This window comes from Asparagus officinalis, chromosome 6 (genome assembly GCF_001876935.1).
Source record: "Asparagus officinalis chromosome 6, Aspof.V1, whole genome shotgun sequence".
NCBI classification, from domain to species: Eukaryota; Viridiplantae; Streptophyta; class Magnoliopsida; order Asparagales; family Asparagaceae; genus Asparagus; species Asparagus officinalis.
Genome location: NC_033799.1, coordinates 17,750,884 through 17,776,056, shown reverse-complemented (window position 1 = coordinate 17,776,056; position 25,173 = coordinate 17,750,884). Strand labels below are relative to the sequence as shown.

Sequence of the window (25,173 nt, the reverse complement as noted above, 5' to 3'; positions counted from 1 at the left end):
AGAGAGATTGTGTGAAAGGTTTGAGAGATTGTATGAGGGTTTAGATTGAGTGATTATAAACCCTAGTTGTATTCTCTCCCTCTAGTAGTAGATCTCCCCCCTTCTTGCCCCGTGGACGTAGGCAATTTGCCGAACCACATAAAATTGGTTGTCTCGCTATTTGTGTGATTTGTCTTGCCCCGTGGACGTAGGCAATTTGCCGAACCACATAAAATTGGTTGTCTCGCTATTTGTGTGATTTGTAATAGCTTTTAGGTTCCCTCGACAGTCTCGCTATTTGTGTGATTTGTAATAGCTTTTAGGTTCCCTCGACAGGTTAGTCCTAGAACTGATGAGAGAAAGAGCTGATATCTCACTTGGTTAAGATATTTTGCTTAAGATTCTTATTTCCTTTGTGAAACAGGATTTCCTATTGTGATCTGACTCTCTTGTTGTGCTGCCGAAGTGCTGTCGAAATTTCCAGTGCGCGTAACAAGTGGTATCAGTGCGCAGATTTCAGATCTAGGGTTTTAGAGTTTGGTGGAGGAAGATTCTTGTGTGAAGCTTGGTTCTTGGAGTTCTAGGCTTCGGTGAAGATAGCATTAGGAGTTGTCGTTGGAGATTTTGCTTTCCTCGTGTGGATAGAAGATCTATTTGGAATCCGATCTAGGCTTTAGTTGGGTGGTTCCTAATTTCTATCAAATTTGTTCTTTCTCTATAATTTAGAGTTAGTTTACAATGGGAGAAGAAGGTGAAAGAAGCAAGTCGATGGCGAGTACAATACAAGTTGGTTTTCAGAACATTAAGATTAGTGTGGTGAAGTATGACGGTAAATCAACTTTGGTTTGTGGATGAACGATGTGCATGATGCACTCAATGCTCAGAATTTGGAAGAGACCATCATGGTCCACGAGAGGCCACCTAAATATGATGAGGCGATATGGGAGAAGATGGATAGGAACGTGTATGGGGTGATCAGATCCTGCTTGGAACAGGAACTAAAATATGATGTGATTGGGGTGACGTCTGTAACGAAGATGTGGGAAATTCCCAACAACAAGTATCTCACAAAGAGTGTTGAGAACAGGTTGCACTTGCTGCGAAGACTCTTCAGATTTCAGATGTCCAGAGGCACCTCACTAGCGACGCATGTGAATAACTATACTAAGTTGTTGTCGGACTTGACAAATATTGATGAGAAGATTTCGGATGAGTACAAGGCTATTATCTTATTGGGCTCCTTACCGGATAAGGAGTATGACACCTTTGTGCTCACTTTGTTGAATGGGAGATCTTCTATCAGCTATAGTGAAGTAACTAATGCTTTGACGAACTATGACTTGAGGAGGAAGGACAAGGAGACTTCTCGCGCTAGTACTTCAGGAGAGGCATTGTCGACGAGAGGTAGAAGCCCATATCCGAAAGGTGGTAATAGAAGAAGGTCAAAGTCTAGAGGTCGGCACTAGTTAGCAAAGAACTAATGTGTATTTTGCAAGGAGCAGAGACATTGGAAGAGAGACTGCCCGAAGCTCAAGGAGAAGGAGAATGGTAAGAAAAATGGTCCGAAGGCCAACGAGGTGAACATTGCAAAAGGCGATGATTCTGATGATTCGAGCTTTTCTTTATTGATTACTCCGAAGTTGAACCACTTAGATGCATCAGATTGGATGCTTAATTCCGGTGCTACTTATTATGTGACTCCTAGGTGAGATTGGTTTGCATCGTTCGAGAGACTCGATAGGGGTATTGTTTTCATGGGAAATGATCAATACTGTGGTATTTGTGGGATAGGTACCATGCGGATTAGGATGCACGATGGAGTAGTCCGTAAATTAAAGGAGGTGGTATTCGTTCCTCAGCTGAAGAAGAATCTTATCTCAGTTGGAGCTTTGGAGACAAAGGGATTTAAGGTGACCTTTGAAGACGCTGTAGCAAAGGTTACTAAGGGATCTTTGGTGGTAATGAAAGGAGTTCATAGTCGGAACTTATACTATCTGAAGGGGATCACCGAGATTGGCCAGGTTGCTTCGGCTATTTCAGAGGCGGACAAGAGCAGGCTTTGGAATTATAGGTTGGGCACACAGGAGAGAAGTCACTGCAAGCTTTGTGCAAGTAGGGGCTATTGAAAAGAGCCAAGAATGGTAAAGTGAAATTCTATGAGCACTGTGTTCTTGGCAAGAAAACGAAGATGAAGTTCGGGACTGCTATTCATAGGACGAGAGGCATCCTGGACTACGTGCACACAGACGTTAGGGTCCCACCAAGACTGCATCACTTGGTGGTTGATATTGATTCGTCACGTTCGTTGATGACTATTCTAGGCGATGTTGGGTGTACACCATGACGAAGAAGAGTGAGGTCCTAGATTTATTTGTGGAGTGGAAGAAGAGATTAGGACTGCAGACTGGGAGAAAGATCAAGACGTTGCGATCCGACAACGGTGGTGAATATACATCAGACCCCTTTCTGCAGCTATGTCGAGACGATGGCATAGAGAGGCACTTCATGGTTAGTCATACACCACAGCAGAATGGGGTGGCAGAGAGGCTAAATTGGTCTTTGCTGGAGAAGGTCTTATGTTTATTGTCGCAGAGTGGTTTGGAGAAGATCTTTTGGGCTGAGGTACTTACATATGTGAGCCACCTCATTAATAGGCTGCCTTCATCTGCGATTGAGGGGAAAACGCCTATGGAGAAGTGGTCGGGAGGGCTAGCACACGACTATAACCAGCTTAAGGTATTCGGGTGCCCTGTATTTTATCATGTGAGAATAGATAAATTAGATCCTCGAGCTAGGAAGGTTATATTTATAGGATTCAAACGTGGTGTTAAGGGATACAAGCTATGGGATCCAGTTGATAAAAAGATTGTGTTGAGTAGGGACGTCACATTCGATGAGGCTTCTATCTTTAAGCTTCCCAACTCTCATCAAGTAGAGAGCGACCCGACGGAAGAGATATCGTAGGTGGTGGAGATCGATGCAGCTCCACATTATCCAGATGGTACAGTATCCATTAGAGTACCGACTGAGGTGACGTCAGACGAGCACGATAGTGATACGGAGGATACAGATACTGATGTGCAGGATCAGGAACCGACGGCTCAGGTTTAGGATTCTATTGCGGTTCGGAGACAGAGGAGAGACATACGAATACCAACACGGTATGATGACACAGTTGCGTATGCACTTTTGGTAGAGAGTATCGATAAGATGGTACCTACTACATTCATAGAGGCCGAGCAGAGTTCGGAGGCTGATTCGTGGCAGGTAGCTATGCAGGAGGAGATGAAATCTCTTCATAAGAATGATACGTGGGAGCTTGTTGAGCTTCCAAATGGGCGGAAGGCAATTGGTTACAAGTTGAGGTTCAAAGCTAGGTTGGTTGCGAAGAGCTATGCACAGGAGGAAGGAATAGATTATAATGAGGTTTTCTCTCTGGTGGTAAAGTATTCTTCGATTCGGATTTTGCTAGCTTTGGTGGCATAGTATGGTTTGGAGTTAGATCAGTTAGATGTGAAGACGACATTTTTTCATGGTGATCTTGATGAAGAAATATATATGACTCAGCTATTGGGATTCCAAACTGCAGGGAAGGAAAAATTAGTTTGCAGGTTGAAGAAATCGCTATACGGTTTAAAGCAGTCTCCTCAACAGTGGTATATGCGATTCGATGATTTTATGATTGGTCATCCGTACACTTGGAGCCAGTTTGATCCTTACGTATATTTTCATAAGTTAAAAAGAGATGCGTACATCTATTTATTGCTCTATGTCGATGACATGTTGGTTGTCTATATTTCCAGATCTGCTATAGATGAGTTGAAGGCACAGCTTTTAAAGGAGTTTGAAATGAAGGATTTGGGTGAGGCGAAGCGCATTTTAGGGATGGAGATCGGCAGAGACAATAAGAAGGACAGAATTTGTTTGACACAAGTGGATTATTTGAAGAATGTTCTACAGCGATTTCATGTTAGCATGGATACGAAGCCAGTTAGTATACCATTAGGAGCCTATTTGAAGCTTTCAGGTAATCTTTTACCGAAGACAGTTGAAGATTGAGAGTTGATGTCGAAGACTCCATATGCGAGCGCGGTTGGGCGCTTGATTTATACGATGGTATGTAAGAGACCAGATTTGTCATAGGCGATGAGCATGGTTTCGAGATACATGCACAATCTAGGAGTGGGTCATTGGGACACCGTGAGATGAATTTTGAGGTACATTCAAGGTACGCTCAATGTTGGTTTAGTTTATAAGCGGGACACTCCAGGTGGGCATTTATGCATTGGTTATGTTGTTTCGGATTATGCCGGGGATTTGGATAAGTGCCGGTCTACTACGGGGTATGTGTTTACTCGCGTGCCGGAATGTTAGAGATACACCTTACAGTCGACGGTGGCTTTGTCTACGACGAAGGCAGAGTATATGACAGTTACGGAGGCTGTGAAGGAGGCTATTTGGCTTCGAGGACTTTTGGAGGAACTTGGTATATCACAGAGGTCCGTCACTATTTATTGTGATAGCATGAGTGCTATCTATTTGGTGAAGAATCAGGTTTTTCATGCGCGGACAAAGCACATTGACGTTCGTTATCACTTCGTTCGGGATGTTCTTGAAGATGATGATATAGAACTTGTGAAGGTCTACACGAAGGATAATCCGACGGATATGCTCACTAAGGTGGTTCCGAGCAACAAGTTTGATCATTGTCAAAACTTGTTGCTCATTCGTAATTGTTGATGCTGTTGGCGGCCATTTGGGTGAACTACATTCGGCTTGATTCCTTTGGTAAGAGGATATGTAGGCAGTCATGTTTGATTCAGTCGGTTTGGATTAGTTAATTTTTATGGGGGGTGAGATTGTTTGGACTCTCGTTCGGGTTCTCAACTTGTTGTGGATTGAATCCGTTGACACAACAAGTAAAATATTTGATTGCGTTGGTGTCGGCTCAGTTTTGAGAAAACTTTACTGAGGTAGAGAATTGTGAACGGACCTGAATAGACAGGCCCACGAAGAGAAGGCCCACGAATAGGCAACCACTTTGATTCTAGCGGTCATAGGAATATAAATAGGAGCCTAATGTTTTTCTAGGGTTACGTGTAGGCAGAGGGGGTTCGTGCAAGGCAGCAGGTGTGCAAGGATTTGTTTTTTCGCCTGGATTTTTCTCTTTTGGCTGCGGCAAGAAGAAAAAGTGCAGGCTTTTGTGCTTTGTAGAGAGAGATTGTGTGAGAGGTTTGAGAGATTGTGTGAGGGTTTAGATTGAGTGATTGTAAACCCTAGTTGTATTTTCTCTCTCTAGTAGTAGATCCCCCCCCCCCTCCTTGCCCCGTGGACGTAGGTAATTTACCGAACCACGTAAAATTGGTTGTCTCGTTATTTGTGTGATTTGTAATAGCTTTTAGGTTCCCTCGACAGGTCAGTCCTAGAACTGATGAGAAGAAGAGCTGATATCTCACTTGGTTGAGATATTTTGCTTAAGGTTCTTGTTTCCTTTGTGAAACATGATTTCCTATTGCGACCTGGCTCTCTTGTTGTGTTGCCGAAGTGCTGCCGAAATTTCCGTTGCGCGCAACATATCAGTGTACTTCATATGGCAAGAGAGAAATCTTAGGATTTTTCAGGGGAAATCTATGATACCTGAGATGTTGTTCAAAGCTATTAAGATCTCCTTTTTCTCAAAATTTATGAATGAAAAATATCATGTTCACTTAGAGGAGAGAATTAGAGAGTTGTAAGTTTGTTGTATATATGCACATTGTGTGTGCACTATGAATGCTGAGCCTTTCAGTCATGACTGATGGTGATATTGTACAGAAAATTCTCACTTGGTTAATAAATAAAAAAATTTCATTGACCAAAAAAAAAATACAAGTCTAATTAAGATACAAGTCATGTACTTTACATGTGCTTATTAAACTATTTTTTTGTTTTTTAGTGAAATTTTTTTAGGAGGATATTGATTAGAATAAAAACTCAATTTAAAAATCGTTTATATAAAAATAAAAATAAAAAATAATTTCTGTATAATGGCCATATTTTAAAGTTATTTCTAGGAAGAAGTTTATAGTCAAATGATGACTTGTAAATTTTGACAATAGTTCACAAGGAAAGACTTCGTAGCTTTATCTCTTGTGGTGCAAAAATAAACAGACGCTTAGTACTCCCCTCTTCTGGCCACTTCCAAGGCATGTTTTCTCACAAAGATATATAGTCTTTCCAAATTTCTTATGCAATTAATCATCTAAAGTTGTGCCTTTTAATTAAAGAAACAAAGCAAATCATGACACTAATCAACAGAAGTTGCGCAATAAAAATATGATTATAATATTCAAACTGTGGAGACATTTCATTGGAAGAGTTTATTTCAAAAATAATTGAGAGAGCCTGAACGAGTCGCCATCACGCAAAAGTCGTTTTCCATCCGTTGGATCTCGATCAGAGGGTTGTGATGGTTCTGAGCTAATAAGTTCTGGATTGTTCTTCAACTTGAAAGAGAAGTTATGGAATGTTCTCAACTTAATACTCAAACTTAATGATTAGACTCCTTACGATTTGTTGGTACACAGAAATCCTCTAAAATAAGAATGAAATAATGGGATGAATAAAATAGAATGTGTGAGAGTGCACATCTTTTTAATTTTAGTATTGATAATTAATAAATAATTTAGAGATATTTAGTATGTATTTTAAATTTTTTACTCAGTTAAGTGGATATAACCATTTCTTAACAATTCATTGGGAATTTCTATTCTTATAAAATGTGGGAATTTCTATTCCCACAAAATGTGGGAATAAAAAAGAAGTATGAATGGACATTCTAGCTTCCAAAAGTATAGTGTGTTCAGTACACATGAATGAAAAATGAACATGACCATTTCATTCTCACTTATTCTTGCATATCAAATAATGTCATAATATAATTAGATCGGTTTGACATACATAATTCACTTTTTTGGAAATAGAAAAGGAGTTTTTCATATTTAGTTGCGGGTATCGTTCTCTTCCTGAAAAGAGGGTTTCTTTTTTTTTACGATGAGTATTTAGACATCATCAAGGTATCTCTCAGCAAATGGGCACTTACTTAACGTCTCATGTCACACGACTCGACTGGATTATCTACTTTATAAATATTTTTGTTTATTTTTATTTTATTTACTACTTAAAGCACCACTAAAATTAGGATAGGATGTCACTTTAGGGAGAATAAAATTGTCAAATTCTCATGTATATTTCATATACAATCATGACGAGATTGTCTCTGTCTCTCCCTTATCTCTCTCATGTGATTGTTGTTAGATATTTGTTCATGAAAAAACAATTTTGCCTTTGTGAATAGTCCCACATCAAAAAATAGAAGGAAGTCCAAAAGGTTTATATTGATTCACATTTTATTAGGTATTGAATAGTGTTTTGGGTTATTGTTCACGAATTGTTTTGTTTACTGTTCATAATTTTTTTTTATTTTTTATTGCAATTATTATCTTTTGCTAGTTTACAAATCTAGTTCATATCCTAAGTCATAATCCTCTAAGTTACTAATTGAGTGGTATTGATAAATCATTTATTTTTTCAGATATCAAATACCTAGACTAGCAAACTCAAATTGGACTTATGACTAATCCTGATCATTCCAAAAGTGTCAAACCTGAAAATTCACTGGTGTTAATTATAAACGGTGGGCTAATCGGATGTGATACTGGCTTACCACATTAGGTCTCTTATCTGCTATAGACATTCCTGAGTCTTCAACTAGCGGTTCTCAACCTTTGACTCATGATCCTGAACAACCTGTTCCTTCCACTTCTGGTTCTGGCGCTAGATCCTTCTCTAGCTCTATGAAATAAGAAGAAATAAACTATCATTGTTATCATAGGATTCTTAGTGCACTTGCGGACAACCTCTATGACATTTATTATGAGTTCAAAAGTTCTAAGGACCTATGGAATGCTCTTGAAGCAAAATATGGTTATGATGATGCCGGAATTCTGTGTTTCACCTCCTCCTTCTTTAATAAGTTCATGATGGTTGATGACAAACCCATTAATGAATAAATTCATAAATTCTAAGATTTCCTCCGTCACCTCCAATCAAAAGGAAACACCTTTACTGGAGACTATAAAGTTTCCTGTCTGATTGATAAATTCCCTCCATCCTGGTCTAGATTTGCTGGAGATCTCTGGCACAAGTAAGGAGATCTAACCTTAACTAAAGCCCTCAAGGCTATTCTTATTGAAGACCAGCATAGGCAAAATTCCAAAATCAAGTCTGAATCAAAAGTTAAAGTGAACTTGGTAGAGGAAAAGCCTAAATCTAGAAATTTCAAACCGAAAGGAAAGAAATTTAAGAAAAACCATCAATCCTTCAACAAATCTTCTTCCAAATCCAATCCTAACTCTTCCAGCCATAAGTCTGATGGAAAGTTCTAGTATGTCTATAGTAGAACCAACCACCTGGCTCCCAACTATTTCTTTCGAAAGAAAGAACCAGCTAAATCTGCTCCTAAAAGAAATGGATCCAACAAAGTTAATATGATTGAAGAGAATCCAACTTCCTTCAGGTTAGCCTCTTCATCCTATCTTGTGAATTCCCTTACTTTTTTCACTGACTGGTACTTGGATTCTGGAGTTAATATTCTTGTTTGCAATGATCGCTCTTGGTTTTCAACTTATCAGGAATCATGTGGAGAAAGTATAAGCTTAGCAGATGACTCCACCAAATAAATAATTAGAAGTGAATGTATAGAGCTCACCATGACCTCTGGGAAAGCTCTAAATCTGCAAGACGTCTATCATGTTCCTTCTCTCCGTTGCAATTTGATCAGTGAATCTCTTCTCCTTAGAGATGGCTTTAGGATTATCAAGGAATCAAATAAATTTGTGATTACCAAAAATAATGTATTCATTGGAAAAGGTTTTATCTGCAATGGTCTTTTCAAACTCAATGTAAACAATTCCAGTTCCAATGAAGTTTTTGAGTCTCCTATTGCACAAATTGTTGAGTCTTGTGATGTCTGGCATGGACGACTAGGACATGTCAATTTCCAAACCTTGCAAAGAATGATCAAATTGAATCTTATTCCTAAATCCTCTCATGATCCCTCATCTAAGTGTGAGATATGTGTTCAAGGGAAACACACTAAAAAACCCTTCAAGTCTATAACTAGAGACTCCGACCTCTCGAATTAATTCATAGTGATGTGTGTGACTCAAACCGAGTTCTCACCCGAGGGGGTAGGAGATACTTTGTGATATTTATAGACGATCACTCCAGATATTGTTACACCTATCTTCTCAGAACTAAAGATAAAGTCTTAGCTTAGTTTAAGGTGTATAAAGTTGAATTTGAGCACCAACTTGATAGAAAGATCAATATTCTAAGATCTGATCGTGGGGGGGAGTATACCTCAAATGATATGTCTGAATATTACCAAGATCACGGTATTATTCATGAGGTTACTGCTCCCTATACACCACAGCCTAACGGAATAGCTGAACGAAAGAACAGAACCCTAATGAACATGGTAAACTGTATGTTACTCAGTTCAGGAGCACCTGAAAGTCTCTGGGGTGAAGCTCTTCTTTCTGCTTGCTTCATTCTCAATAGGATTCCCCAGAAACATTTTGAGATAACTCCTTATGAATATTGGAAGGGGATATCTCCTAGGTTAAACTTCTTCCGGGTTTAGGGTTGCTTGGCTAAAGTAGCAATTCCCGAATCTAAGAAGAGAAAAATTAGTTCTAAGACTGTAGATGCTGTTTTTATTGGATATACACTAGATAGCAATGTTAACAGATTTCTGATCATTAACTCTGAAATCAGTGACATATCTAACAAAACTATCATTGAAGCTAGAGATGCAGTCTATTTTAAACACATCTTTCCTTTCAAATCCAAAATCTCTAAAAATCATAGTTCATCTCTTCCTTCTGATTCACCATCTTCCGATTCTTCTCAGCCTTTTGATATTGAACCTCGAATGAGCAAAAGAGGTAGAATTCAAAAGGATTTTGGAGAAGACTTCTTTACCTTTCTTGTTGAAGGTGATCCAAACTCATTCCAAAAAGTAATGGATTCACCTGAAACCCCTTTCTGGAAAGAAGTCGTTGATAATGAGATTAAATCTATCATGAAAAATCATACTTGAATACTCACCGACTTACCTCCAGGTTGTAAACATGTTGGTTGTAAGTGGATATTCAAGAAGAAACTTAGAACTGATGGTTCCATAGATAAATTTAAAGCTAGATTAGTAGCTAAAGGCTATACTCAGCAAAAGGGCATTGATTATTTTGATATATATTCTCCTGTAGCCTGAATCTCCACTATTCGAGTATTTCTAGCCTTTGTTGATATCCATAAGCTGATCATACATCATATGGATGTCAAGACTACTTTCCTGAATGGTGATTTAGATGAAGAGATCTATATGCAACAACTTGAAGGATTCATTGCCAAGGGTCAGGAAAACAAAGTCTGTAAACTTGTTAAATCTTTGTATGGTCTTAAACAAGCTCCTAAATAATTGCACCAGAAATTTGACAAAGTCATTACGAAATATGGTTTCACTGTGAATGAACACGACAAGTGTGTTTACACTAAAGTGATAAACAATGACTATGTCATCCTCTGTCTTTATGTTGATGATATCCTTATCTTTGGAACATCTCCTGAATTAATTTTAAATATTAAGGATTATCTTTCCAAGAACATTGATATGAAAGACTTAGATCTTGCTGATATGATACTTGGAATGAAAATCACTAGAGATACTAGAGGAATATCTTTGAGTTATTCTCACAGTATTGAGAAAATGCTGATTAAATTCAACTTTCATAACTCTAAACCTGTTTCCACACATTATGATTCTTTAATATCCTTGAAGAAGAATGAAGGTGAACCTGTCTCCCAACTAAAGTATTCTCAGCTTATTGGATCTCTCTTATACATATCCAACCGGACCAGACCCGATATAGCTTATGTTGTAGGGAGACTGAGCTGGTATACTAGCAACCCTAGCCAAGATCATTGGTCTACCTTAGAAAGAGTATTCAAATACCTGAAAGGTAAAGTTGACTATTGCTTGACTTACATTGGTTACCCTGATGCTATAGAAGGGTACAGTGACGCCAATTGGCTCACAGATTCTAACAGTGTAAAGTCAACATCTGGATATGTATTTCTTTTTGGCGGTGCAGTTGTATCCTGAAAATCCTGTAAGCAAACATTGATTGCCAGGATTACCATGGAGTCTGAATTGATTGCTCTTGATACCACTTGCACAGAAGCAGAATGGTTAAAAGATCTTATCTCTGAACTTCCTTTGGTCCCTAAACCCTCTCCTCCTATTTCCATTCACTCTGATTCTAGATCCACCATAGAGCTTCTAAAATAAGTGCATGTAAATAAAAAACTTAACATACATATTCAAATAAGATATAAATCTATACAACGCCTGTTAGGCAAAGTTGTGATCTTGGACTTTATAAAGTCTGAGAATAATCTTGCTGACCCTTTGACTAAGGGATTATCCAGGAGTGTGGTTCTGGATTCATCGAGGAAGATAGGGTTAAGCCTATAGATGAGGTCACTTATAGCGGTAACCTAACCCTTATTTGAAGACGTAGTCCCAATGTTAGCTTAATATGGTAGAAACAAACTGGACAAGTAACACTCGTGTAGAGCATCGACCTAGATATATTTATATATCATTATGTAGCATCTGCTACTACCCCCTTCTCTATGATGACGATGTTCTTATGATATAACTGGTTAGGCTGAGTTTTACTCTTAATAAGTCCAACACGTGTATTGCAGAGGGTATGATATCCAGCTGTAGTACCCTTAGAGGATTTACCTACGTGAGAGGAACCATGATGGCCGCGGTTGGGGGTGGGGGCTGGACTAACTCCTAGAAACTCTCATGAGTCGGTTATTGTGAGCATGGCCTTTAACGCTCAACCCGCTTTGCTTAATAGATGAAGACGTATTATGTGTATTTTCATCAATACCTGGTTCAATGGGCCTAATTCAAGGCCTAGTCCATTATTCCCTCAGGTGGCGATGAACTCACTAAGAAAAGGTTCAAAGCCGAAAGCTACCTCTCCCGAATTCACGATATGAAAGGTTGCCCAACCTATATTTTTTTATGATTTATTGATTTATTTATTGATTTTGAGTTTTCAGTCAATATTGCTTTTTGGGGGGCTGTTGGATATTTGTTCATGAAAAAGCAATTTTTCCTTTATGAATAGTCCCACATCGGAAAATGGAAGGAACTCTAAGAGGTTTATATTGGTTCATATTTTATTAGGTCTTGAATAGTGTTTTAGGTTTTGTGGGCTTTTCATAACACACTGCGCGCGCGTGTGTGCATGCCACGCCATGCCTCGCCGCCGCCCCGCACACACACACATTTTATGTTTGTCGAATTTTTATTTTTTACCGTTTCTTCCGCTTGACCCATTCGTAACAGATGCGGAGTTGGCACGGGGAGTTACGCAGATAGTGCGTAACAGATACGGAAGAGGAGCAACGGGTATTCGCCTCCAGCCCCTATAAATACCAGAGCTCTCCTCCTCGGAAATCACAACATACGAGCAACATTCTCCTCTTCTTCCTCATCAAATTTTCTCTCTCAATATTTTGTTACTGTGTTACTTACCTTTTCGGGCAACCATCTTCGTCTGAGCAGAAGTTCTGTTACTCACGCCCGAGTACAGAGGCCGGCCTCTTTCCGAGGGCTTTTATCGTTAGGGGGAGAGAATCGACTACGCCAGGGTGATAGGCGTGTCCTCTATCTTCTAGGGCAGTGATATCACGACTGTACTCGTTCAGGCCTGGTGTTCTAACCTTTTAATTTTAGATTTATACTAATTATTTTCTTTTTTGATAGTAATTGCTTTCCTCCTTCCAATATAAACTAATGAGGTATAAAGAAACACCAACAGGAAAAATCTTAGATCTACCCGTTAGCATGTCGTAACGACTGATGAGCCAAAAGCTAAAAAATGGTTTGCTATCAAATTATGACGTAATGACCCATTTTAACATGAAATTACCAAATATGTAGTTTGATAACTATCCCAATTTAATAATTAATACAATGAGAACTAAACCCATTGCAACATAAATTAAATGATTTCAACGTGGTAAGCTATTTTAATTAGACACGAAGAAAGCAAAAACCGAAAATAATAGCAAACTAAACGGGCCGTTGCATCGTTCGAGAGTAAAAACAGTAAATACTTCTCCCGCAAACCCGGTCAGCAACTAAACAGACCCTACAAAAGTAGTCCATGCACCATGCCATCATCGACCACGGCCATCATGAGTAGCGTCGATCCGCATCATTCTCCATTGGTGGTCCCTACAGATCACGTGACAAAGCAGATGGCAATATATATTCCTCACACGGGAAAGAGCCACGTCATCCACTTAGGAGATCAGGGGCGAGACGTAATATAATCCTTTGCTCGGTCTCATTGCCTGAAGCACGATAAACGTACACCCATATTTTCACCCAACTTTTGTAGGCCCTAGAGGTTTAGTTGTTATGTGGGCGAGCTTAATTAGTGGGTGAGCGGGGCAACTGTATTGTTCAATGTTTGTGTTTATGGGGGGAAGTTGAAAATGAAAATATCTTGTGGAAACAGGTGGCTGCCCGCTTCGCCAAAGCCCAAATTTGTGTATTGTATTTTGAACTTATCCTTGGAAATTTTAGAAATATATGATTTTTGTTGTAATCTTGTTGTTATATCTACATACATCATATATATCAATAGTAAGAATCAAACATGAAATGTAAATGTAAATAGACATGAGAAGAAATAGGGAGAAAAGTGATTCTCATTTTATTCATCTTCCTTATTCTTCCATGTATTTTATCTTCCATGGATTATATTATATAGATGTGGAAGAGAATACTAAAAGTCACATGTAGGTGAAGAGACTTCTTCTAGTAATGTTCACATTCATTGTATTTATATTTACAACACTCCCCCTTGGACATTACTACATGATGTTAATGCCTCGTTAAAAACCTCGCTAAAAAAACTTAGTGGGAAAAAACTAGTCGAGGAAAAGAGTACATGATATACATACATTATTTCTGTTACATCAGTTGTCTCGTTAAAAACCTTTCGCTAAGGAAAAGAGTACATGATATACATACATTATTTCTGTTACATCAGTTGTCTCGTTAAAAACCTTTCGCTAAGAAAAACCATGTAGGATCTGTTACATCAGTTGTCTCGTTAAAAACCTTTCGCTAAGAAAAACCATGTAGGACAAAAACTTAGCAAAAGAAAAAAAGTACAACTATAGATCTTCGGGATCCAAACTTATGTTGTATTAGTTGCCTCATTAAAAACCTTTAGCTACGAAAACCCTATGGGACAAAACTTAGCAAAGGGAAAAAGAGTACAACTATAGTCCTTCAAGGCGCAATCTTCAGGATTGCATTGAAAATTCGCTCCCCCTGATGATGACAATCTTCTGAGTCTAAGCTAAGAAAAACCCAGTGGGACAAAACTTAGCGAAAATGAGAAAAATATGATAATAGACCTTCAGGGCCCAATCTTCAGGATTGTTTTTTAAGAATTTGCTCCCCCTGAAGAAGATAGTCTTTCAAGTCTATGCATATTGTGAACATATTTCTCATAAGTTGATGTAGGCAGAGATTTAGTGAACAAATCTGCAAGATTATCACTTGAGCGAACTTTTTCAATGGTGATTTCGCCATTCTTTTGGAGCTCATGTGGATAAAAGAATTTTGGCGTAATATGTTTTGTCATAGTTCCTTTTACATATCCACTGCTCATTTGTGCAACACAAGCTGCATTGTCCTCATAAAGGACAGTGGGGGTAATATCATCTTTAGGTAGACCACATGAGTCATAAATATGTCGTATCAATAATCTTAATCATACACATTCTGCAACACAAGCTGCATTTTCCTCATAAAGGACAGTGGGGGTAATATCATCTTTAGCTAGACCACACGAGTCATAAATATGTCGTATCAACGATCTTAATCATACACATTCTGCAACACAAGCTGCATTGTCCTCATAAAGGACAGTGGGGGTAATATCATCTTTAGCTAGACCACACGAGTCATAAATATGTCGTATCAATGATCTTAATCATACACATTCTACAACACAAGCTGCATTGTCCTCATAAAGGACAGTGGGGGTAATATCATTTTTAGCTAGACCACACGAGTCAAATTTGTGCAACACAAGCTGCATTGTCCTCATAAAGGACAGTGGGGGTAATATCATACTTAGCTAGACTACACGAGTCATAAATATGTCGTATCAACGATCTTAATCATACACATTCTCGTGAGGCCTTATATAAAGCAATAATCTCTGAGTGGTTAGAAGAAGTAGTCACCATGGTCTGCTAAACAGACCTCTAAGAAACGACAGTACCACCATAGAGAAAAACATAATCAGTCTAGGATCTGGCGTTATAGGGATCGGATATGTAGCCAGCGTTCTAATAGCCCACCAATGTCATATCTTGGTTTATATTATAGAATAGTCCAAGATCTTTTGTACCTTGAAGATAGCGAAGGAAATGTTTAAGGCCATTTCAATGCCTCCTTGTAGGAGAAACACTATACCTTGCTAGCAAGTTCACCGCAAATGCAATATCAGGCCTGGTGCAATTTACGAGATAGAGAAGTGCTTCAATGGCGCTCAGATAGGGAACTTCTGGCCCTAATATTTCTTCATTATATTCTTTGGGTCTAAATGGGTCTTTATCCGCTTCGAGGGACCGGACGACCATTGGTGTGCTAAGTGGATGTATCAATATAAAATCTTTCCAAAAACCTTTTTCACGTAGGTTGACTGGTGTAGAAAAATTTCTTCTGGGAAAATGCTCGATCTGCAGGCCGAGACAAAACTTGGTTTTCCCAAGTCTTTCATTTCAAACTTCGTCTTTAGGCATGAGCTAGCTTCTGTAAGCTCCTTGTGCATTCTAATAATATTTATATCATCAATATAGACTGATATAATACAGAAGCCATTTTCGAATTTCTTTATAAACACACAAGGGCAGACATCATTATTTGCATCTCCTCTTCAGGAGGAACTCACTCAATCGGTTATACCATATTCTACCCGACTGTTTCAAGCCGTATAACGACCTTTATAATTTAATGCTATACATATTGCGATTCTTGTTTTCTCTTAATTCAGGAATTTTAAGTCCATCGGAGACTTTCATATAAAAATATTAGCGTCTAATGACTCATATAAAAATGTGGTCATGACGTACATATACTGCATATATAAATTCATAGTTTCTGCCATAGGTATAAACTTGCGGAACGTAATACAATCACTAATAGGATAATATTTTACATCTAAATCGATGTCGGGTCTCTGCGTGAACCCATTGAGCTATGAATCTCGCTTTATATCTCACCACCTTACAATTCTTATTTATTTTTCTTACGAAGACCCGTTTATATCCTGCAGGGATATATGGACTACATGTTCAAAATACTTTAGCGAGTTCTGCTCAGCCTCAATTGCCACTTTCATCTCACCTAGTCCGAGTGCTTCAAGCACTCTACTACCGACTTAGATTCTGGATCCAGATTATTTTCGGAGATAGTAAGAGCAACTGTAGAGGCAACTATGTTGTCGACAACTTTTATATTTATATTATATATTTCTCCTTTTTCACAAATTCGTGGCCACTTTAATTATTGTTTTATGTTAACCAAATCCTCGTCATTTTCCTTAACAATTGGATTTGGCCATTCCGCATCTCCAATATTATGATTATCAAGTGCACGTGTAATTTACTGGAGATTCCATCTTCAGGATGAACCTCTTCCCGAGGTTATGGGAGTGACTGTCTTTCTATATAGAATTTAGTTTGCCGTGGACTTTTATCTTTTTCATATGTTTCTGGCACAGTATGCTTCTGGTGTACCAAATCATCAATGATATACTCAATATGAATATGGGGCTTAGTCACTTTTTTCTTAGCAGATTATCATGTGAACTTATTGTTCAGTTTGACTAGTACGTGGATATAAATATTAAAGATCTTTTTCACCAATGGAATTTCTTAACATTATTTGGTATTTTGGGAACTAATCTCCCCCTAATGTCGAGAATTAATCTTTAATAAAAATACAGTCAGCATACCAAATTATAAATTGATCCCCTAACATGGGCCATAGGTACTAAATTATTGACGCAGTCAGCATACCAAATTATAAATTGATCCCCTAACATGGGCCATAGGTACTAAATTATTGACGGAGTTTCATAAATAATGTATGTACCTTCACCGAGGTCCCATAGAGGTACGCTATGATGGTGATATAGAAACATGGACTGCAAATAAAGAATACGCAGATGAGAAATGTTTCGCTTCTTCATCACGTATTAGATAAAGGGGGACTGTGATATGCAATTGGTCGGATTTGGTTTGAATACCTCATTTAATTTAAGAAAATCCGAGGAATCATATTTTGCCCAAGATGACTCAATCGCTCATGCCAGAGTTTAAAAGAATTTGGGTCCCTAAATCTCAAACTCATCGCAACATGGTGTATTTTAGGCCAGAAAAATTCTAAAATATACACATATGAATAAAAACCACATAGGTTCACAAGAGTTTAAAGAAAAATCAAGATAAATTAAAATTGTCTGACAAATGTATATAATCCAAATATAGAAAAACCAAATAGTTTACCTTGACCACCTCGATAAGATCCATTACCTCCCCCTCGTCCAAGCTTATGAATATTAGTTTGAATTATGACATGTGTTTCAGGCACTACGACTGAACCAATTAAACTTGCATTATGGTTTCTCACAACAGCTGGTTGTGTTTTTAACAACTACTAATGCAAGGATTAGTTCATAATGCTTAATATAATTTTTAGTTGTACTATTGTAAGAGTACAAGGTTACTTGTTGAATTGTATTCAGTCGAGGGTTTAAAATCCAAAAATGGCTACAGGATAAGATCTCCTACTATGTTCATAGCCTTCCCCTTGTCCACGCGTATAAGTAATTTTCTGAATTGTAGCATGTGATACAAACACAACTCGTAAGCCAACTAGTCTGACATTATGATTTCTAATCATTAATTGGTTGTGCTTCTCTGCGACTACTAATGTAGATATCAATTCAGAATGGTAAGTGCAATTCTTGGTCATGTACTGCTGCAGGAGTATAATATTATTTGCATGGAATGGGGAAAAGAACTTTTTGATCAAATTATTGGCTTCCATAGATCAAAGCGATCCTTCAGGGATTGCCCAGAACAGTGAATACTTTTTCACTGAGGCATTTAATTTTTCACGTCTTAGAAAATTTAAAGTGTTTGTCTTCTGGGTAAATATACTTAAAGAATCAAGAGATATAATCGTGCAAAAATCACATGTGTGTCCAGTAAAAAAAATGAACGTTCGATACCAAAGACAAGTAATAATTACTATCATATATCACAGTGCACTAATCATGGGGACGAAAGATTAGTGCATGAGAAATTAGAAATATTCACATAATCACCAAAATTATCAAGCTCTTTTTTCTAAAGATCTTCATAAAGGTTATCTTTCAAATGTTTGCTTCTGGCAAGATTCAAAACACCACCAAGACAATTTGGATAGAAAACTAATATTGCATAATTTCAGTGGAGAAGGAGAATCAGTGCAATTAGCAATTAAAAAATGGACCACTTATGGACGCCAACATGAGCTTTAAAAACCTACAATTTAATTTCAAGTTTTCATGAGACTTAGATTTTACTTCAAGCAAGCAAATAGAATATTTAAAGCAAAAGCATCAAATTTATATATTATGATAATTTTTCATGATTGATGCTCTGTCTATTCTACATTTTTAGCCATGTATAAGTAGCCTATGTTACAGAGTTCAAAGAAAACCATTTGGATCATCCCAATAAGGGGTTAGACCATTAACAGAAATGAAGTTCCAACCAGGTGTTCATATGTAGGAGCAAATTGCATTATAATATAACATAAACCACAAAATTAATTCACATGAACTTTTGTTCATTAGATGAGATAATACATTAGAAAAAACTCTAACAAAGCCAACTAAAGATCAGATAATAGATAGTAGAATAAACTACTCATAAAGCCCTTTGGTCCTAAGAAAGAATAGAAATCAGTCTATCCTCAATAAATTTTTTTTTCTGCAGTATCAGGAACTGTTATGGAATCTTACGTTTTAACTTTTAATAAGTTCCCTGTTAACATTGATGGTTGCTTACACAGCAATTCATTTTACCGATATGGTGAAAATTATTGAGTTATTCAATGACTTTCATGTTGTGTGGTTTCAAATATAATTATTTTGCAGTCTCGAAAATGAATACAAATGGAACAGAAACACTATGCACTTACATGATTGATCATTTAGATTATACATGCATGCCATTGGTTAATCGGACCATGCCAGTTTTTAAAAAACCCATCACTATTGCACTGATTTCTTATTGCATGTAAAATACTTGCCTTTGCAGTTTGTTAACTAGTCTTATTTATTGAATACAAAGGAGCATATTCCCTATGTGAATTATTCTACCTTTTCAGTTTGCAAACTCATTGATATTTGTTGAATATAATTGATCAGAATAAAAGCAAAATAAGAAAGTATCATGTGGAAATTGTTACCTCGTAAGATGTGTACACCGAAATATCTCTTACCACCAACGGACGATTATGAACCGGCTAGCTAGAGCTTTCGTGCTGATAACGTGTTGTAATCTTGTTGTTATATCTACATACATCATATATATCAACAGTAAGAATCAAACATGAAATGTAAATGTAAATAGATAAGAGAAGAAATAGGGAGAAAAGTGATTCTCATTTTATTCATCTTCCTCATTCCTCCATGCATTTTGTCTTCCATGGATTACATTATATAGATGTGGAAGAGAATACTAAAATTCACAAGTAGGTGAAGAGACTTCTTCTAGTAATGTCCACATTCATTGTATTTATATTTACAACAATTTTTTCTTTTTTAAAAAATAATAATTCTTAACTTATGAACTATTTCATGTAGCACTTCTATGCATTTGTAGAAATTTCATGTTGTGTTATACTTCTTAGTATAATTCTTAACAAATAAATTTCTTGAGCTTTAAACTGAAATATCATAATTATTTATTTGCAGTTTGACGCAGTAGTTAAAATCATTCACCAAGAGCATACATTATATCCTTAATTTAAAATTTTAAGCAAATAAAAGATTGTTCAATATTACCAGTACTATTAAAAGAAGTGCCATTATGCTTATGGCAAGAGTCCATGCTTAGTGGAAGTTAGCGAACAACTTGAAAATTCAATTGATATTATCTTTTTAAATGTTTTACGATTATAGGATGTAATGCTTATCAAAGATAGTGATGGTAATTGAGCTTTTCCAAGGAAATTGTTTAGATAATTTTAAAATAAAGCTCATTGAGTTATAAAAAAATGAGTACCAGACACATTAACTTTTATCTTCATAAAAATTCTACACATTTATTAATTGTGAAATAATTATCTAATTTTTATATAATTAATGAACTCTAATTAATTGATTGTGTTTGGAAAAGAAAACTGAATAACTTTTGTTAATTACAATGTAGTTTTGATTAGAGTATTTCATTTGTAATGAAAAATCTAAGATGGCACCGTGCCACAACTTTGTGCAAAAAAATAACATTAGAGGACACAATGATCTTATTTTTGACTAGTAATATGCTTATAAGTCATAACTAGTTGTTTCTCGCAGAATGCATGAGAACTTGTTACAATTGTTGCATGTATATCATGGTGTTATGATTTAACAAGTATCTATTTAGATAAACAACCAATAGATCATTTTCTCATCAAAACATACCAAAAACCAACTAACTATATCTGCTTATTTCCAAGGTAAAGTATCTCAGTAATAAATGATTTAGGTGATGCCTGGTTGTCTGGTTGCTTGTTTTTGTAAAGGAAAAAAAAGTTAAAAGTTACTACAACAGTGAGGCTACATCAACTTTTCTTCATTTACATAATTTGGTTGACAAAGCTGATCATAGGTGAGTGTGACACCCATAAAACTGTTCCCTCTATTTATTTATTTTTTCCTTTTCCCTTTCTTTATTTCTTGAACTTTCGAAAGTACACTATAGATCTTACTAATTAAATTATCAATTACATTATATATTATAAAAAGATATAAATATGAAATATACAGTTATTTTCTAGGTAAATAAATACAATAAAAAAAACAATTAGAATTTCGATATATTTCAATATATAGATATTATAAAAATGTATATCTAAATATTTAGGTTTAAGATAATTTAATAAAACAATCTGAAGATGAACTATGAAGCAGACTCTTCTTATGGCATATCTAGAAAAATTACGTTATTATTCAAATTAAAATATATATCATAAGTAATTTCAAATAAGATAAGATAAAATATTATATATTAAATAAATAAATATCATACTTTTTAAGTATTAAAATGATATTTTTATATAAAAATCGAAACAACTATATTTTAATGTAGATTGCACGTACAATGCTGGTATTAAATAATAATTTTGTCCTTTTATCGTAACATTTTGAAAACGTGCTTAATTAAATCCCTATGAGGTCAGCACCTTCAGCAAACCACCACGCGCCTCACAACTCCAATCCGACGGCCACAATAGAAACCACGTTCCCTAATCAAGCGCGAAAGGGTACAGTTGGAATTCCACCTTGCTATGCATGCCATGCCATGGATGGATCATGGACATCCGAGACAGTTCGGCGGCCACAGAAAATATCGTCGCCACGTCAGCAGCGTCGAGGGCGTGGATCAATAAGCGCGAGCGAAAGCCCCCCGCGGCCTCCAAAACCCCCCTCAGTGACCCCAAGCCGATCACCGAAGTGTCCAAATTTTCTACTACCCCCTCACTTCACTAGAAGTTATTCCCCCCCCCCCCGACGAGCTCAGGGGGGGAGAAAACCTAGCTCCATCAATGGAAAATTCACCAGGTACGCTCAATTTCCCCGCCGCTTTCATCGATTCCTTTTGATAATGTCGCTCGAATTACATGAATTTACTCTAAATTTTGCAGAGTTTCGGAGGTTTGATTCGATTGAGGTTAGTTGAGATGGTTTTTGATCGAGAATGTGAACGGTTTCTATTGCTAATTTCGCTCGAATTCATTGAATATGATTGAACTTTGTAGAGTTCCGATTAAGATGGGTTGCGCTGTTGTTTGTTAATCGAAACGGCTGCCGGCGGATTGATATGGAGATTTTGAGGATGGCGTTTTGCGCGGATCAGAGGACAGCTAAGTTCACCTGAGGAATTTGTCGGTTTGGGGATTGAATCAGGGATTGGATTTTATTTTTTTTTGGTGTACTTTGGGGTGATTTTTGATGCAGTGTTTCAAATTCAATTCTTCTGCTGCTCTGCTGAACATTCTGTGGTACAGGATCAGATAGAGAATTTGAGGGTTTTGAAGGGGTTAGAGTTTGTTGCAATGTCTGCTGCTTCTTGTGCGAAGTGGATTGATGGGCTTCAGTTCTCGTTGTTGGTTTGGCCGCCACCTCAAGATGAGCAGCAGAGGGAGGTACGGGAATTGTACTGAAAATTTTTGATGTTTGTTGCATTTGCATCAGTTATACATATTTTTCCTAATTGGTTTGTGTAATTTTGCTGTCATCAGTTTGGGAACATTACTACTTTTGGTTAAGGAATGGTAAAAGTTTGAAATTTGATGCTTGAGTGAATGTTGGTGGTTACTGTTTTGTAGCATACGCTAAATTGGTTAAACTGAAACGAGGTTTGATGCTCATAGTTAGGATAAATTGCAAATAATCCCCTCAGCTATTTTTGTAGGACTAATCACCGCTGGAGCCACATTTTGAGAAGGCTAAATTGCGGCTAACCCCCTTTCAATTATGAATTGAGTGGTGATAAGTGCTGAATGAGTTGAGGGGTGATAGGTGCCGCTGAAGGTATAGATGACAGGGGACGATAACCTTTTTATGAGCTTACCATCTGAATAAGGAATGAGATTGTAAGATTTGATACCAAGGAAACCAAATGGTCTCTTTTTTTTCCCCAGAAACTTTAGAAATAAATTCAATCTTTTATCAAGGCTATTTGTCATGCCAAATGTAAAATTTGACAATCTGGGTAGACTTGAGATTCTGGCTATGGATCATAAATGAGGTTCTCTTTAAAAAAAATCCTAATTCCAATCCAACTTTGGATCTACTAGGTTTTACTGAAACCATTACTTTGAATGTTTAAAACTTTATATATGTTGGTCTTTTATGCATCAAAAGGGGAAAAAAATAATGCACCTTTACTGCCAAAGGTCTAGTTTCTCATGTGGATCGCTTTCCTGTTTTCCCTTTTTTTCTCACTGGCATCAAAAGCTTCTGCAAGTTCAGCAACATTTTCGATTGCTCATCTTAATACTACAAAAACTATGTAATGATAACTGCAAAATTTTGGCATATTTTTAATCAATGAAGCTTAGATTGAGTTTTGATAAAAGACTTGTATAATCAAATAATTTCTAGATAGTTATGGTATTTGAATTATTAATCTAACATAGATTGATGTCCAGGAAATTAAAAATTAAAGAAGATTAATTTTAATGTTGTTTTTCTTAAATATTACTTGTGGTTAGGGAGTTTAACAACAGATTTGATCCAGTTAAAAAGTTAGATATCTAATCATGGCTTCTACCAATATAGTTTAAGAGTTTATTGAGGTAAAGTGCTAACCTAATATCATATGGTTTGTTCTATTGAATTAAAACTAGTATCGTGAAGAGATTACTCCATCTAGAAATTGTATTGTATTATTAGTTTTTTTCTTCTAATTAAGTATATTTCTATATATGAATATAAAAAAGATTTTTATTTTTATTTTTGTTTTTTCTCAACTAAGCTATCCATTTTCTAGATAGTTAGGGTATTTGATAAAAGACTTGTATAATCAAATAATTTCTAGATAGTTATGGTATTTGAAATATTAATCTAACATAGATCGATATCTAGGAAATTAAAAATTAAAGAAGATTAATTTTAATGTTGTTTTTGTTAAATATTACTTGTGGTTAGGGAGTTTAACAACAGATTTGATCCAGTTAAAAAGTTAGATATCTAATCATGGTTTATACCAATATAGTTTAAGAGTTTATTGAGGTAAATTGGTATAACCTAATATCATATGGTTTGTTCTATTAATTAGAACTAATATCGTGAAGAGATTACTCCATCTAAAAATTGTATTGTATTATTAGATTTTTTTTCTTCTAATTAAGTATATTTCTATATATGAACATAAAAAAGATTTTTTTTATTTTTTATTTTTTATCAATTAAGCTAATCCAGTTTCTAGATAGTTAGGGTATTTGATAAAAGACTTGTATAATCAAATAATTTCTAGATAGTTATGGTATTTGAATTAAATCTAACATAGATCGATATCTAGGAAATTAAAAGTTAAAGAAGATTAATTTTAATGTTGTTTTTGTTAAATATTACTTGTGGTTAGGGAATTTAACAACAGATTTGATCCAGTTAAAAAGTTAGATATCTAATCATGGCTTAAACCAATATGGTTTAAGAGTTTATTGAGGTAAAGTGGTAACCTAATATCATATGGTTTGTTCTATTGAATTAGATCTAGTATTGTGAAGAGATTACTCCATCTAGAAATTGTATTGTATTATTAGTTTTTTTCTTCTAATTAAGTATATTTCTATATATGAATATAAAAAGATTTTTTTTGTTTAGTTTTTTGTTTTTTCACAACTATGCTATCCAGTTAGAAAATTATGATCACTGCATGATGATTCTTCGACCAAATCAAGTTTAATTGCAAGCTTTGTATTCATTGTTTCCTTGTCTTAATTATTTTTCTCTGATATAACTCTATAATCAACTTTGGTTCTTCAAATCATAGATCTAATTATGTTATATCCATTATCAACGATTAACGATCAGAAACCTAGATCTGATCAGCACTTCAAATCCGTTATGATTTTAGTGATTTGTCTGGTCAATTTTTCAAGCCTTGTTATTCACCATATGGATCATTATATGATTGGAAGGTCTTAGTCCCTTAAATTGGGTCATGCAAAGTGTTAAGCACGCTCCTGCCACCTTCAATTGTGTTCCA

General features: G+C 36.2%; 1 protein-coding gene across 5 annotated transcripts in view; it reads left to right on the top strand.

Moving 5' to 3' along the window:
* Positions 21,891 to 25,173, top strand: part of LOC109844448 (protein GIGANTEA-like) — a 24,975-nt gene continuing 21,692 nt past the window's right edge. Inside the window, exons 1-3 of one of the 5 annotated variants that reach the window (XM_020413490.1) lie at positions 21,891 to 22,019; positions 22,103 to 22,128; positions 22,217 to 22,603. In XM_020413490.1, coding sequence (XP_020269079.1) covers positions 22,514 to 22,603 — 90 coding nt within the window. In that variant the 5' untranslated portion in view covers positions 21,891 to 22,019; positions 22,103 to 22,128; positions 22,217 to 22,513. Of the gene's footprint in view, positions 22,020 to 22,102; positions 22,129 to 22,216; positions 22,604 to 25,173 lie in introns of those variants that run through there. The other 4 variants (XM_020413489.1, XM_020413487.1, XM_020413486.1 and 1 more) reach the window with 4 other exon arrangements.